This window comes from Callorhinus ursinus, unplaced genomic scaffold, assembly GCF_003265705.2.
Source record: "Callorhinus ursinus isolate GAN/ISIS: 27379988/994484 unplaced genomic scaffold, GSC_fseal_2.0 scaffold11, whole genome shotgun sequence".
Taxonomy (NCBI): domain Eukaryota; kingdom Metazoa; phylum Chordata; class Mammalia; order Carnivora; family Otariidae; genus Callorhinus; species Callorhinus ursinus.
Window position 1 is genome coordinate 55,840,695 of NW_027397073.1, and position 14,752 is coordinate 55,855,446.

The following is a 14,752-nucleotide window of genomic DNA, read 5'->3' on the forward strand; positions in this document are numbered from 1 at the left end:
GATTATTCCTTGCATATTCTTAGACCATAATGCTTTAAAACTGGAACTCAATCACAAGAAAAAATTTGGAAGAAATTCAAACACTTGGAAGCTAAAGCTTGACCACTCTGCTCAAGAATGTTTGGGTCAATCAGGAAATCAAAGAAGAACTTAAACAAATCATGGAAACCAATAAGAAAGAAAACACATCAGTCCAAAACCTATGGGATATTGCAAAGGTGGTCCTAAGGGGAAAATACATAGCCATCCAAGCCTCACTCAAAAGAATAGAAAAATCCCGAATTCACCAACTAACTTTACACCTTAAAGAACTAGAGAAAAAGCAACAAACAATGCCTAAGCCATGCAGTAGAAGAGAAATAATTAAGATTAGAGCAGAGATAAATGAATTAGAAACCAGAAACACAGTAGATCAGATCAATGAAACTAGAAGTTAGTTCTTTGAAAGAATTAATAATATCGCTAAAGCACTGGCCAGACTTATCGAAAAGAAAAGAGAAAGGACCCAAATTAACAACATTATGAATGAAAGGGGAGAGACACGACTAACACCAAGGAAATAGAAACAATTATTAGAAATTATTATCAACAACTATATGCCAATAAATTGAGCAACCTGGATGAAACAGATGCCTTCCTGGAAACTTATAAACTCCCAAAACTGAAACAGGAAGAAATTGACAACCTGAATAGGCCAATAACCAGTAACGAGATTGAAGCAGTGGTCAAAAACCTCCCCAAAAAAAAGTGTCCAGGGCCTGATGGATTCCCTGGGGAATTCTACCAAACATTCAAAGAAGAAATAATACCTATTCTCCTGAAGCTGTTTCAGAAAAGAGAAACAGAAGGAAAGCTTCCAGACTCATTCTATGAGGCCAGCATTACCTTAATCCCCAAGCCAGGCAAAGACCCCATCAAAAAGGAGAATTTCAGACCGATGTCCCTGATGAATATGGATTCCAAAATCCTCAACAAAATTCTGGTTAATAGGATCCAACAATACATTAAAAGGATCATCCACCACGACCAAGTGGGATTTATCCCCAGGACACAAGCATGGTTCAACTTTCACAAATCAATCAGTGTGATAGAATACATGAATAAGAGGAGGGAGAAGAACCATATGGTCCTCTCAATTGATGCAAAAAAAGCATTTGACAAAATAGAACATCCTTTCCTGATTAAAACTCTTCAGAGTATAGGGATAGAGGGAACATTCCTCAAGTTCATAAAATCCATCCATGAAAAACCCACAGCGAATATCATCCTCAATGGGGAAAAGCCAAGAGCCTTTCCCTTAAGATCAGGAACACGTCAAGGATGCCCACTCTCGCCCCTATTGTTCAACATAGTACTAGAAGTCCTAGCAATAGCAATCAGACAAAAAAAGAAATAAAAGGTATTCAAATTGGCAAAGAAGAAGTCAAACTCTCTCTTTTCACAGATGACATGATACTTTACGTGGAAAACCCAAAAGACTCCACCCCCAAATTACTAGAACTCATACAGCAATTCAGTAATGTGGCAGGATATAAAATCAAAATCAATGCACAGAAATCAGTTGCTTTCTTATACACTAACAACACAACTGGAGAGAGAGAAATTAGAGAAACGATTCCATTTACAATAGCACCAAAAGCCTAAGATACCTCGGAATAAACCTAACCGAAGAGGTAAAGGACCTATACTCTAGGAACTACAGAACACTCATGAAAGAAACTGAAGACGACACAAAAAGATGGAAAAACATTCCATGCTCATGGATCGGAAGAATAAACATTGTTAAAATGTCTATGCTACCCAGAGCAATCTATACCTTCAGTGCCATCCCGATCACAATTCCAATGACATTTTTCAAAGTGCTGGAACAAACAATCCTAAAATTCGTATGGAATCAGAAAAGACCCTGAATCGCCAAGGAAATATTGAAAAAGAAAAAGAAAGCTGGGGGCACCACACTGCCCGATTTCAAGCTATATTACAAAGCAGTGATCACCAAGACAGCATGGTACTGGCACAAAAACAGACATATAGACCAATGGAACAGAATAGAGAGCCCTGATATGGACGCTCAACTCTATGGTCAAATAATCTTCGACAAAGCAGGAAAAAATATGCAATGGAAAAAAGACAGTCTCTTCAATAAAGGGTGCTAGGAAAATTGGACAGCTATATACAGAAGAATGAAACTCAACCATTCCCTAACACCATACACAAAGATAAACTCAAAATGGATGAAAGACCTCAATGTGAGACAGGAATCAATCAAAATCCTAAAGGAGAACATAGGCAGTAACCTCTTTGACATCGCCCACAGCAATTTCTTTCAAGATTCATCTCCAAAAACTAGTGAAACAAAAGCAAAAATGAACTTTTGAGACTTCATCAAGATAAAAAGCTTATGCATAGCAAAGGAAACAGTCAACAAAACAAAGAGGCAACCCATGGAATGGGAGAAGATATTTGCAAATGACCCTACAGATAAAGGGCTGGTATCCAAGATCTATAAAGAACTTCTCAAACTCAACACCCAAAAAACAAATAATCAAGTCAAAAAATGGGCAGAAGACATGAACAGACACTTCTCCAAAGAAGACATACAAATGGCTAACAGACACATAAAATGTTCATCATCATTAGCCATCAGGGAAATTCAAATCAAAACCACATTGAGATACCACCTTATACCAGTTAGAATGGCAAAAATTGACAAGACAAGAAACAACAAATGTTGGAGAGGTTGTGGAGAGAGGGGAACCCTTTTACACTGTTGGTGGGAATGCAAGTTGGTACAGCCACTTTGGAAAACAGTGTGGAGGTGCCTCAAAAAATTAAAAATAGAGCTACCCTATGACCCAGCAATTATACTCCTGGGTATTTACCCCAAAGACACAGATGTAGTGAAAAGAAGGGCCATGTACACCTCAATGTTCATAGCAGCAATGTCCACAATAGCCAAACTGTGGAAAGAGCCGAGATGCCCTTCAACAGATGAATGGATAAAGAAGATGTGGTCCGTATATACAATGGAATATTACTCAGCCATCGGAAAGGATGAATACCCAACTTTTACATCAACATGGACGGGACTGGAGAAGATTATGCTAAGTGAAATAAGTCAAGCAGAGAAAGTCAATTATCATATGGTTTCACATATTTGTGGAACATAAGGAATAGCATGGAGGACATTAGGAGAAGGAAGGGAAAAACGAAGGGGGGGTATTGGAGGGGGAGATGAACGATGAGAGACTATGGACTCTGAGAAACAAACTGAGGGTTCTAGAGAGGAGGGGGGTGGGGGGGTGGGTTAGCCTGGTGATGGGTATTAAAGAGGGCACCTGCTGTGTTATGCACAAACAATGAATCATGGAACACTACATCAAAAACTAATGATGTAATGTATGGTGATTAACATAACAATAAAAAATTAAAAAAAAACTAATGATGTATTTTATGGTGACTAACATAACATAAAATAAAATTAAAAAAAAAAGAGTGTATGACACTGTCACTTCACCAACTGCAGTATGTAAATGCATAACGACAACCCACATGAAGACCCCAGACTCCAGACCAAAACATGGTGAGAGCCCATGAGAGGTCACTAATGAGAATGCTCTAATGGCCCACTATCACCAAAATTGTCACTATGGAGGTTTCCTGGTCACTTCTGCCACCTTGAAATTTGTAGGACTACAAAAAGTTGCCATGGGGAAAGAGCATAGGTAACTAGAAGCAAGATGTGTATCACACCATCTAGCTGTCAAAATGTCACTGTGAGGAATTTTTTAGATGTCATTTACATTCAAATAGTATACTCTGAGTAAAGCACATTATCCTCCACAATGTGGGTGGGCCTCATCCAATCAGCTGAAGGCCTTAAGAGAAAAAAAGACTGACCTCTCTAAGGAAGAGGGAATTTTGCCTCCAGAATACCTCTGGACTGAAGGCTGCAACATCAACTATTTTCTGGGTCTCCAGTCTGCCAACCTGCCCTGTAGGTTTCAGGCCTGTCAGCCCCACGATTATATGAATCAACTCCTTAAAATAAATCTTCCTATATACATATAATATATACCCACATACAAATAATTCATCATTATCAAGTAGGGACAAAGATTGTGAACAGGGATTGTGACAGGATTGTCAACTACTCCCGTTGGTTCTGCTTCTCTGGAGAACCCTAACAAACACAACCCCCTTCCGTCCACAATTTCTGTCCCTCACTTGATAATAATGGATTACCACCACTGTTACAAAGAAAAGTCTCTTTGGAGCCCCTAGGTTGCTCAGTCAGTTACATGGCTGACTCTTGATTTCAGCTCAGGTCATGATCTCAGGGTCATGAGATCGAGCTGGGTTGGGCTCCACAACGAGCAGGGAGTCTGCTTGAGGATTCTCTCCCCTCCCTCCCCCCCTACCCCCACTCACATGTGCACATGCTTGCTCTCTCTCAAATAAATAAATCTTTATAAAGAAAGGAAGGCAGGAAGGAAGGGAGGGAGGGAGGGAGGGAGGAGAACAAGACCTCTAAAACTCCCACTAAGATATACCAAGACTAGTATTTGATGGATTTTCTTCCTGGAAATTTCCTATACATACATATGTATAACTTTATCTCTAGTTCAAAAAGTAACACATGTTGATGGTAAAGTATCTGAATAGAAAGACAATATAAAAAAGCACCTGTATCCAATCATCTAGTAATAACTACTCTTAACCTTTTAGTCTATGTGTCCACATCAAATTAAAGCTCCTCCTTAAATGACTGTTATATAACTGATTCTTGAAGGGGGGGTAAATTATTTTTTCTTTTTATCTTTTAGAATTTTTTTAGATTATTCATCAAATAATTACCTTCAGTTGGAGAAATACCTCTTTCTAATAGGACATAAATTATATGTGCTATATTTAGTGGGGAATTAAGAGAAAAAGAGATTTAAGAAATTTTATTAGATAAAATCTTAAATATCAAGGCATTTATCATGAAAGATAAATCCTGAAGTATTTTTCACAGAAGTAATTATCTTATCATAGCAATGCACTGTGTTTGTAAAATGCCAGCATAAAATCTTGGACAACACTGGCCAGTCACAGAATATCATAAGATATAACTGTATTAATTACCATATCATGTGAGATATACATAGTACAATATTTGATTTACATGTATGCAATATGCTATATTTAAAATACATGTACATGTAAATGTGTTCAAAGGATATGCATTAAAATGTTCTTAAAATAAAAAAAAAGAGAAAAGTCTCCTTTCACTTTAAAATGAGTATTACCCCAGGAACAAACTGAGGGTTGCTGGAGTGGTCGGGGGTAGGAGGGATGGGGTGGCTGGGTGATAGACATTGGGGAGGGTATGTGCTACGGTGAGCGCTGTGAATTGTGTAAGACTGTTGAATCACAGATCTGTACTTCTGAAACAAATAACGCAACATATTTTAAGAAAAAAGAAAAAGAAGAAGATAGCAGGAGAGGAAGAATGAAGGGGAGTAAGTCAGACGGGGAGATGAACCAGGAGAGATGATGGACTCTGAAAAATAAACTGAGGCTTCTAGAGGGGAGGAGGGTGGGGGGATGGGTTGGCCTGGTGATGGGTATTAAGGAGGGCACATTCTGCATGGAGCACTGGGTGTTATGAACAAACAATGAATCATGGAACACTACACCAAAACAAATGATGTAATATATGGTGATTAACATAACAATAAAAAAATTAAAAAAAATAAATAAAATGAGTATTACCCTTTAAAATGTTATCAGGCTTTAATGACATTTATATTCTATACCTCTGCATATAAAACTCAACCACAAGTAACCAGCTCCTAGTCATTGAAGAAACAACCTCTGCTGTGGTTACACAAACTATACAATTACATTGTAAATTTCCACAGTGAGCACAAACTAGAAGGAAGGGCCCAGGAACTGACATCTTACCAAGCATCCATCCTGATTCAAAAGCTCTTTGGAATCCATACTAAGCTTTCTCTTTCTGTTGGGCTGTTTCATTGCCACTTTAGTGCTCCTTAGCAGTGTTTTTCTGCAAAATAGTGCCACATAAAAAAGTTTAGGAGTTTTGCCCCTTTAGAATAACAAAACAAACCCCAAAAAATGCTTTCATTGAACTTCTCCTAACTGGTTGCCATAAATACCTTGAAAAATGAGCTGACATAAAAATTTCACTGTTGCTTTAATAGACCCCACTAAAATAATACGTTAATGGGGAAAAGAGATGAGTTTTCTACCTCACCTAGAATTTATATCCCAAAGAAAATAGATACTATTTCTTTGGTCTATCTATCACAACATTTTTGGTTGTTTTGTGGGTTTTTCTTGGGGGGGTTCTTTTTTGCTTAGCTGATTTAACCAATTCGGATTCACTGCAGTCTATCTATTCAGATTCTGTACTCACGTGGTCTGACTGTCCACAAGTGTCAAAGCAAAGGTATTCCTGGTGAGAGGACTTTTGTCATACAAGGCATAGCACAGCAATCTGGAACAGAGAAAATAAAAAAAATTATGAATCCAATTTATCATGACCATTCTTCAGTATGTTAACAAATAGTAGTAGACTAGTAACAAAATTAAATCAGTAATCAAAAACCTCCCAACAAACAAAAGTCTAGGACCAGATGCATTCCCAGGTAAATTCTACTAAATGTGTAAAGCAGAGTTAATACCTATCCCTCTCAAGCTATCCAAAAAAATATAAGAGGAAGGAATTCTTCCAAATTCATGCTATCAGGCCAGTATTACCCTGAAACCAAAACCAGACAAAAGTCCCACAAAAAAGAAAATTACATGCCATTATCCCTGATAAACACAGATGCAAAAATCTTCAAAAAAATATTAGCAAACTGAATCCAACAATACAATCAAAAGGATCATTCACAATGATTAAGTGGGATTTATTCCAGGGATGCAAGAATGGTTCAATATCTGCAAGTCAATCACCATGACACTTAAACAAAGAATAAAAATCATGTGATCATCTCAAAAGATGCAGGAAAAGCATTTGACAAAATTCAAAATCCATTCATGATAAAAACTCTCAACAAACTGGATTTAGAGAGAATATACCTCAACATAATAAAGGCCATATATGACAAAACCATAGCTTACATCATACTCAACAATGAAAAGCTGAAAGCTTTTTCTCTACAATCAGGAACAAGACAAGGATGTCCACTCTCACCACTTTTATTCAACATAATATTGTTAAGTCCTAGCCATAGCAATCAGACAAGAAAAAGAAATAAAAGGCATCCAAATTGATGAGGAAGAAGTAAAACTTTCACTATTTGCAGATGATATGATACTAAATACAGTTGGCCCTCAAACAACACAGGTGTGAACTACACAGGTTCACCTACATAAATACAGTACAGTACTGTAAATGTATTTTCTCCTCCTTATGGAATTTTCTTAATAACATTTCCTTTTCTCTAGCTTACTTTATTGTAAAAATATAGCATATAATACATATAATATACACAACATGGGTTGACTGTTTATGTTATCAGTAAGTCTTCTGTTCAATAGTAGACTCTTGGTAGTTAAGGTTTTGGGGGGTTGAAAGTTATATGCAAATTTCCAACTACACTGGGATTGATGCTCCTAATCCCCACATTGTTCAAGGGACAACTATATAGAAAACCCTAAAGACAACACCAGAAAACTGTTAGAATAAATGAATTCAGTAAAGTCACAGGATACAAAATTTATACACACTATGAAAACAGTAGCAGAAAGAAATTACAAAAACAATCCCATTTAAAACTGCATCAAAAATAATATAATACCTTGGAAAATATCTAACCAAGGAATTGAAAGACCTGTGCTCTAAAAAATATAAGGTACTGATGGAAAAAACTGAAGATGAAACAAATAAATATAGAAATATTCTCTGCTCATGGATTAGAAAAATTAATATTGTTAAAATGTCCATTCTACCCAAAGTAATCTACAGATTCAATGCAATCCCTATCAAAATGCCAATGCTATTTTTCACACAATTAGGACAAACAATCCTGAAATTTATTTAAAGCCACAAAAGACCCTGAATATCTAAAGCATCTTGAAAAAGAAGGACAAAGCTGGAGGTACCACAATCCCAGATTTGAAACTATACTGCAAAGCTACAGTAATCAAAACAGTATGTTACTGAACAAAAACAGATGCACAGATCAACAGAAGAGAATAGAGAGACCAGAAATGAGCCCAAACATACGTGGTCAGTTAATGTATGACGAAGGAGACAAGAATATAATACAACAGTAAAAAGACAGTCTTTTCAATAAATTGTATTGGGAAAAGTGGAACAGCTACATGCAAAAGAATAAAGAATGAAAATGGACAATTTTCATGCACTATACACAAAAAATCAACTCAAAATAAAGACCTAAATGTAAGACCTGAAACTATAAAATTCCTAAAAGAAAATGTAGGCAGTAATCTCTTAAACATCGGCCTTAGTATTATTTTTGTGAATTGTCTCCTCATGCTAAGGAAACAAAAGTAAAAATAAACAAACAGGACTACATCAAACTAAAAAGATTTTGCACAGCAAAGGAAAACATCAACAAAACACAAAGATGGCCTACTGAACAGGAGAAGATATTTTCAAATGATATATCTGATAATGGGTTAATATCTAAAATATATAACGAATTCAGGGCACCTGAGTGGATCAGTCATTTGAGCATCAGACTCTTGGTTTTGGCTCTGGTCATGATCTTGGGGTTATGGGATCAAACCCCACATCAGGGTCCACACTCAGTGGGGAGTCTGCTGGAGATTCTCTCTCTCTTTCTCCCTCTGCCCTCCCCCTCCATAATAAATAAATCTTTAAAAAAAAAACAAAAACAAAAAATTCATGCAACTCAACACCAAAAAAAGCAAAGAACCCAATTAAACATGGGGAGAAGTCTTAAATAGACATTTTCCCAAAGGAGATGGCTAACAGAGACATGAAAAGATTTTCAACATCACTAGTTATCAGAGAAATGCAAATCAAAGTCACAATGAGATATCACCTCACACCTATCAAAACAGCTAGTATCAAAAAACCAATAAGGGGGCGCCTGGGTGACTCAAGTCAGTTAAGCATCAACTCTCGATCTCAGCTCCGGTCTTGATCATGGGGTCATGAGTTCAAGCCCCATGCTGGACTCCATGCTGGGTGTAGAGCATACTTTTAAAAAAAGGTCAGTAAATAACAGGTGTTGGCGAGGATATAGAGAAAAGAGAACCTTCTTGCACTGTTGGTGGGAATGCAAACTGGTGCAGCTACTGTGGAAAACAGTATGGAGGATCCTCAAAAAAATTAAAAATTAGATACCATACAACCCAGGAACTCCACTTCTAGGTATTCACTCCCCCCACCCCCCCAAAAAAACCACCACACTGATTCAAAAGGATACATGCACCCCTGTGTTTACTGCAGCATTATTCCCAAAAGCCAAGATATGGAAGCAACCTAAGTGTCCATCAACAGATGAATGGGTAAAGAAGATGTGATATATATGTGTAAATATACACAATGGAACATTACTCAGCCATATAAAAAAGTGAATTCTTGGCATTCATGACAACATGGATGGACCTAGAGGATATAATGCTAAGTGAAATAAGTTAGATAAAAGAAAACAAATAGTATATGATTCACTTATATGTGGAATCTAAAAAACAAAACAAATGAACAAACAAACACAGATACAGAGAAAAAACTGGTGGCTGCCAGGGGGAAGGGAGATAGAAGGATGAGTGAAACAAGTGAAGGCAATTAAGAGGTACAAACTTCCAGTTATAAAACAAATACATCATGGGGATGAAAATGCAGCATAGGAAATAAGATCAGTAATATTACAATAATGTACAGTGACAGACAGTAACGACATTTATTGTGCTGACCATTTCATAATGTATATAACTGTCAAATCTCTATGTTATATTCCTGAAACTAATATAATATTGTATATCAAATATACTTCAATAAAAATTTAAAAAAATAAATGAATAAACACTGGCATTCTTTGAAAGTTATCTGGAATGCTGCTATAAACATTGGGGTGCACGTACCCCTTCAGGTCCCTACATTTGTATCTTTGGAGTAAATACCCAGTAGTGCAATTGCTGGATCGTATGGTAGCTCTATTTTCAACTGGAATGCCTTTTTGATAAGCAGATTAACCATTTTAGAGAAATTACCCCTTAGCATTATATGAGTACCACTGGAGCAATAATTCACTTTGAATAACTTTAACTACGACTGACATGTAATTTAAAAAAAAAAATTTAGCAGACCTAAATCATCTATAGTCTCCAGTGTTTTAGAATCATATACCCAAACTTCTTCCCCTGATATGTCCTCCTGGACAATGATCCTAGATACTACAAACTGAACACATTCACAACTGAGCTCATCATTGCCCCTTTCACTGCCCCCCAGTTCCACTCTCTCTTCCTATTTGCACTAATGACATGACTGATCACCCATTTGCCCCCAATTGCCCTTTACAGTTCTTCAGACTAGACACTGCACAGGAGCACCAAGCCAATGGGCAAGTGGAGGTCAGAATCCACTCTGGGCTGTGCACACATACCACTCCCCCTACCACAGGTTTAACATCTGCCAGTCAGAAAATGCATCTTCTTCTGATTCAAATAAAGACACCTCTTGGGCTATTGGCGGCCCTGACTGCCTGAGCCAGAGACCTAGGAATTAGCATCATTTCATCCTTTACATCACATCTGTACACTCTGTCACCAGGTTTTGCTCATTTTTAATCTACTCGACATTTTTTTTTTATTTGCGAGAGAGAAAGTGAGGGGGGGAGGGACGAGAAAGAGAGGGAGATCCAGAGCGGAGCCCAACATCTCAGAACCCTGAGATCATGACCTGAGTCAAAATCAAGAGTCAGATGTTTAACTGACTGAGCCACCGAGGAGCTCCTCAACATTTCTTGAATTTATTTTCTCCCCCTACTCCTATTAAATCTGACCACCTCCAATCTCACACTCCTGTCAAGTTCTTTGGAACACTATACCCCTGCTGCTTCTCAGCCCCACACTTTTGCTGGTCCCTCAACCTTGGAACACCTTCCCTACTATCCATCCCTCCTTTTTCAATCTAATTCTTACTCATCTTTTATGACTCAACTCAAAGAGACTTCATGGCCTTGAGAAAAGCATTCCTTGCTTACCTCCTGCTCCCAAAGGACCAGGTGTGTCTTACATAAAATTCATTGTACTTGTGCTTATCTTTGTCACATTATTCAACACCTTATACTATATATTTTTATTTATATATAGGTCTCCCCTTATGTGGCTGATGACAAGGATTGTGAATTATTGATCCTTAATTTTCTATTGCCTACATAGCCTCTGGCTCAGTATGTGTTTGTGGCCCTGAAATCCATAAGCACATCTCTGAATTACAGAGAAGCCTCAAACACCTTAAGTTAGTGTTGCAGTTCCTGATCCACATATTATTCCTTTTACAGTGCTATTTGACTAGCGTGAGTGTAGTTCTCTAACTTGACAACTCCTTTCTCTTTTTCTTTCATATATTAAAAAAACAAACAAACAAAACACATTTCCTCGTATCCATTTCTTTCCAGTCATTTGGTATTTATATGTCCTTAAGATAGGCACTTACCTACTAAATTCAATAACATTACATTTATTTTGTAGGATGTAAATACAATTTATCATATCTAGCTCCCAGGAATACTCTGAACACCTATGCAAATGAACAGCTTAGACTTGATGCCTTTAGCAAAGTATTATTGCACAAGACATAAGCACTGCCAAGGCTAGCTTGCATTTCACGACTAATAACACCCCATGGCTTGTCACACTGAAATCATCTGGCTACCAAGGCTTTTCTCCTGCCACCAAAGTGATCTGTCTTGCTAATCCATAGTAATTATCTCAATAACTCTGGTTTGTTTAAAAAAACAAGAAAGCCTGAATTCACATTATTACGTATTGGGGAAAAAAAGATGAAAATTTTTCCACTGAGAAGTTTCAAAATACAATTTAGTAACAATTGGATTGCCTTTAGATAATAAAACAAAAATATAAAAGATATCTAACAGCCCATACAAGGTTTTGTGGTCAGACAAAAAAAGGAATCAAATATAATATTCTCTCAAATGCAAAACTAAGGGGATGGATGATATGACAGACAGAAGACAGGATGACACACAGAAAGACAGACAGGGATGTTTTATATGATCCCTTCAAATGTCAAGTCGCAAGATGTATTCTGACCAACAAAACAGAACACTCCTTTTGATATAAATTTAACCTGATATCCTTGGCACAGTATCAAAATATATGGATGATTCTGATTGTCTTAATACAATGCCCAGTCCCAAACGCCCCAAATGTCACATCAGTCACATGCCTCCTTTCTGAGTTTGGAATAAAAAAATTTTAGAGCCAAGGAAGAATAACCCTGGACTCTAAAACATATCAGAGAAATCAAGAGGAAATGAAGAATAGTGAGTATGTGGCACTACTCTCCAGTGCATGTTGGCTTTGTAACTATATCCAAGCACTAACTGTAACAGACAATGGGATTTTAAGTTATTTTAATTAAAGACTCTCCTAATAGTATTTTATATTAAAACAAGACAGATAATATATGGAAATGGTTTGTATTTCTATAGAAATTTGGTAATAGTGCACTGATTTTTCAAATGAATCCTCTGAATCAGTTTAATTTCCCTTCAGAGTTAGTGGAATTTTCACACTTCATATTGCCAAACACTTGTATTACTGATGTTCTAATTAAGCAAATTAGATTATTAGTTAGAAAACATATAAATAATTTCAATACTTCAAATTTAAAAAGTCTGTAAATAACAAAAATAATGCACTGCCTGCCTATGTCCACTTGCTATTTGGTAATTCTTGCACAAAATACTTATTGACCACCTATTACCATCAAGACTGTCATGGGTACTTTGCAGAATATTAAGGATGATTCATAAGACATTCCAGAAAGGAAGGTAATGAAAGTAGCCATTATTGCCCTGGATAACCCAAGACAGTTTTGTCTCATGCCCCCATCCTGGCATAATTATCAATAGCACCACCTTCCACTCCTGAAAATGTTCCAGTTTAGACGGTAAGTCCTATGCTCACTGTATGGACAAGAAACATACATAAATTAATAAGAAATATAATACATTCCATTAAAGAATTACAAGTGGGCAATTCGTTCACAGGAGGGAGAGTATGTCTAACATTGATTAGAAAATGCTCTATGGAGGAACATCTCAGCTGCTTCTAGGATGCTGCACAGAATTTAAAGTGAATTTAGCACCACAATATCAAATACAAATATCTGACTATTGCACTGATTTGCCACTATTTCAAAGACGCTATCAGGCTAAAATGTATCCACTGATACTCAATGTCAATAATAATACACGGTAGTTGGTGTCTGAATAAATTAATAACAATTACAACTGAGTGTAGTTTGACAATTTCTGCATGGATTCCTGCTCCCTCTTAACTGCATGAATAGTTAACATTACCTGAATATTTACATATGCCTGGCATAGCTATAACCCCTCTACATATAGACTTTCAATTAATACTTATGATAATCCAATAACATATATACCATTATCACTACCTTTTTACAGATGAGGAAATACTCCTTTGCCATAAACAAAGAACAAAGCCATTAAAATATACACCAAACAACCCTCTGTAAACATGCAGTAGATCAGAAACAAAGTGGCAAGGCTTGAGTCTGTTGGGCTCCAGAGCAAGAGAAAGGCAAAGGAAGTTAGGAGTCCAGTGGTCAACACAAGATGGGTGCTGGAGCCAGGTTTACCCCTTGAAGCCAATAGGTGGCAGGAGGCTCCACCAATGGTGAATGGGAGCCAAATGGAACTTCCGCCACAAATGCCTGGAGTGATGGGTTATAACTATGAGTCTAAGAAGGCAGGAAGAACAAATGCTAACTCCCAACAATGAAATGGGCTCCAGGGAGCCAGGCATAGGCAACCACAAACACGAAAAATCCAGGAGAAAGTAGGCATGTATAGAATAAGAAAACAGAATCATCCCACCCCAAGTACATCTGCAAATCAAAATTCAAAAATACATAAAGAAATCAAATGCTAAAAAAGACAATAAAATCAGCTACTGGGGGAAAGAATTCATCCTGATAAAATTTAAATTATAGAAAATACTGAGGGTGCCTGGGTAGCTCAGTCAGTTAAGCGTCTGCCTTCGGCTCAGGTCATGATCCCAGGGTCCTGGGATGGAGCCCCTCGTCGGACTCCCTGTTCAGCAAGGGGTCTGCTTCTCCCCCTGCTCCTTCCCACCCCCCACTCATGATCTCTCTCTCTCCCTCTCTCAAATAAATAAATAAAATCTTTAAAAATATATATTGATAAGTATATTTTAAATAATTAAGTTTAGGATGTTCAAAAAGATAAATGAAGAAAAGACAGTCCTAAAAAAAGAACAAGAAATTATAAACAGTAATATAAGTATGTAAAGCAAAAAGAGTTGGATATGAAAAAAGTGTAAAACCTTGGTAATTTTAAGTGTAGTCAACAAGATAACAAAGCCTGACTGGGCGCCTGGGTGGCTCAGTTGTTTGGGCGACTGCCTTCGGCTCAGTTCATGATCCTGGAGTTCCAGGATCAAGTCCCACATCGGGCTCCCTGCTCAGCAGGGAGTCTGCTTCTCCCTCTGACCCTCCCCCCTC

General features: G+C 37.3%; 1 protein-coding gene across 7 annotated transcripts in view; it reads right to left on the reverse strand.

The window, feature by feature from the left end:
* Positions 1 to 14,752, reverse strand: part of L3MBTL4 (L3MBTL histone methyl-lysine binding protein 4) — a 508,459-nt gene that overhangs the window by 418,442 nt on the left and 75,265 nt on the right. For all 7 annotated transcript variants that reach the window (XM_073898504.1, XM_073898503.1, XM_073898505.1 and 4 more), the window contains 2 exons: positions 6,425 to 6,505; positions 5,950 to 6,052 (listed from right to left, as the gene is read on the reverse strand). In XM_073898504.1, coding sequence (XP_073754605.1) covers positions 5,950 to 6,021 — 72 coding nt within the window. In that variant the 5' untranslated portion in view covers positions 6,022 to 6,052; positions 6,425 to 6,505. The remainder of the gene's footprint in view (positions 1 to 5,949; positions 6,053 to 6,424; positions 6,506 to 14,752) is intronic.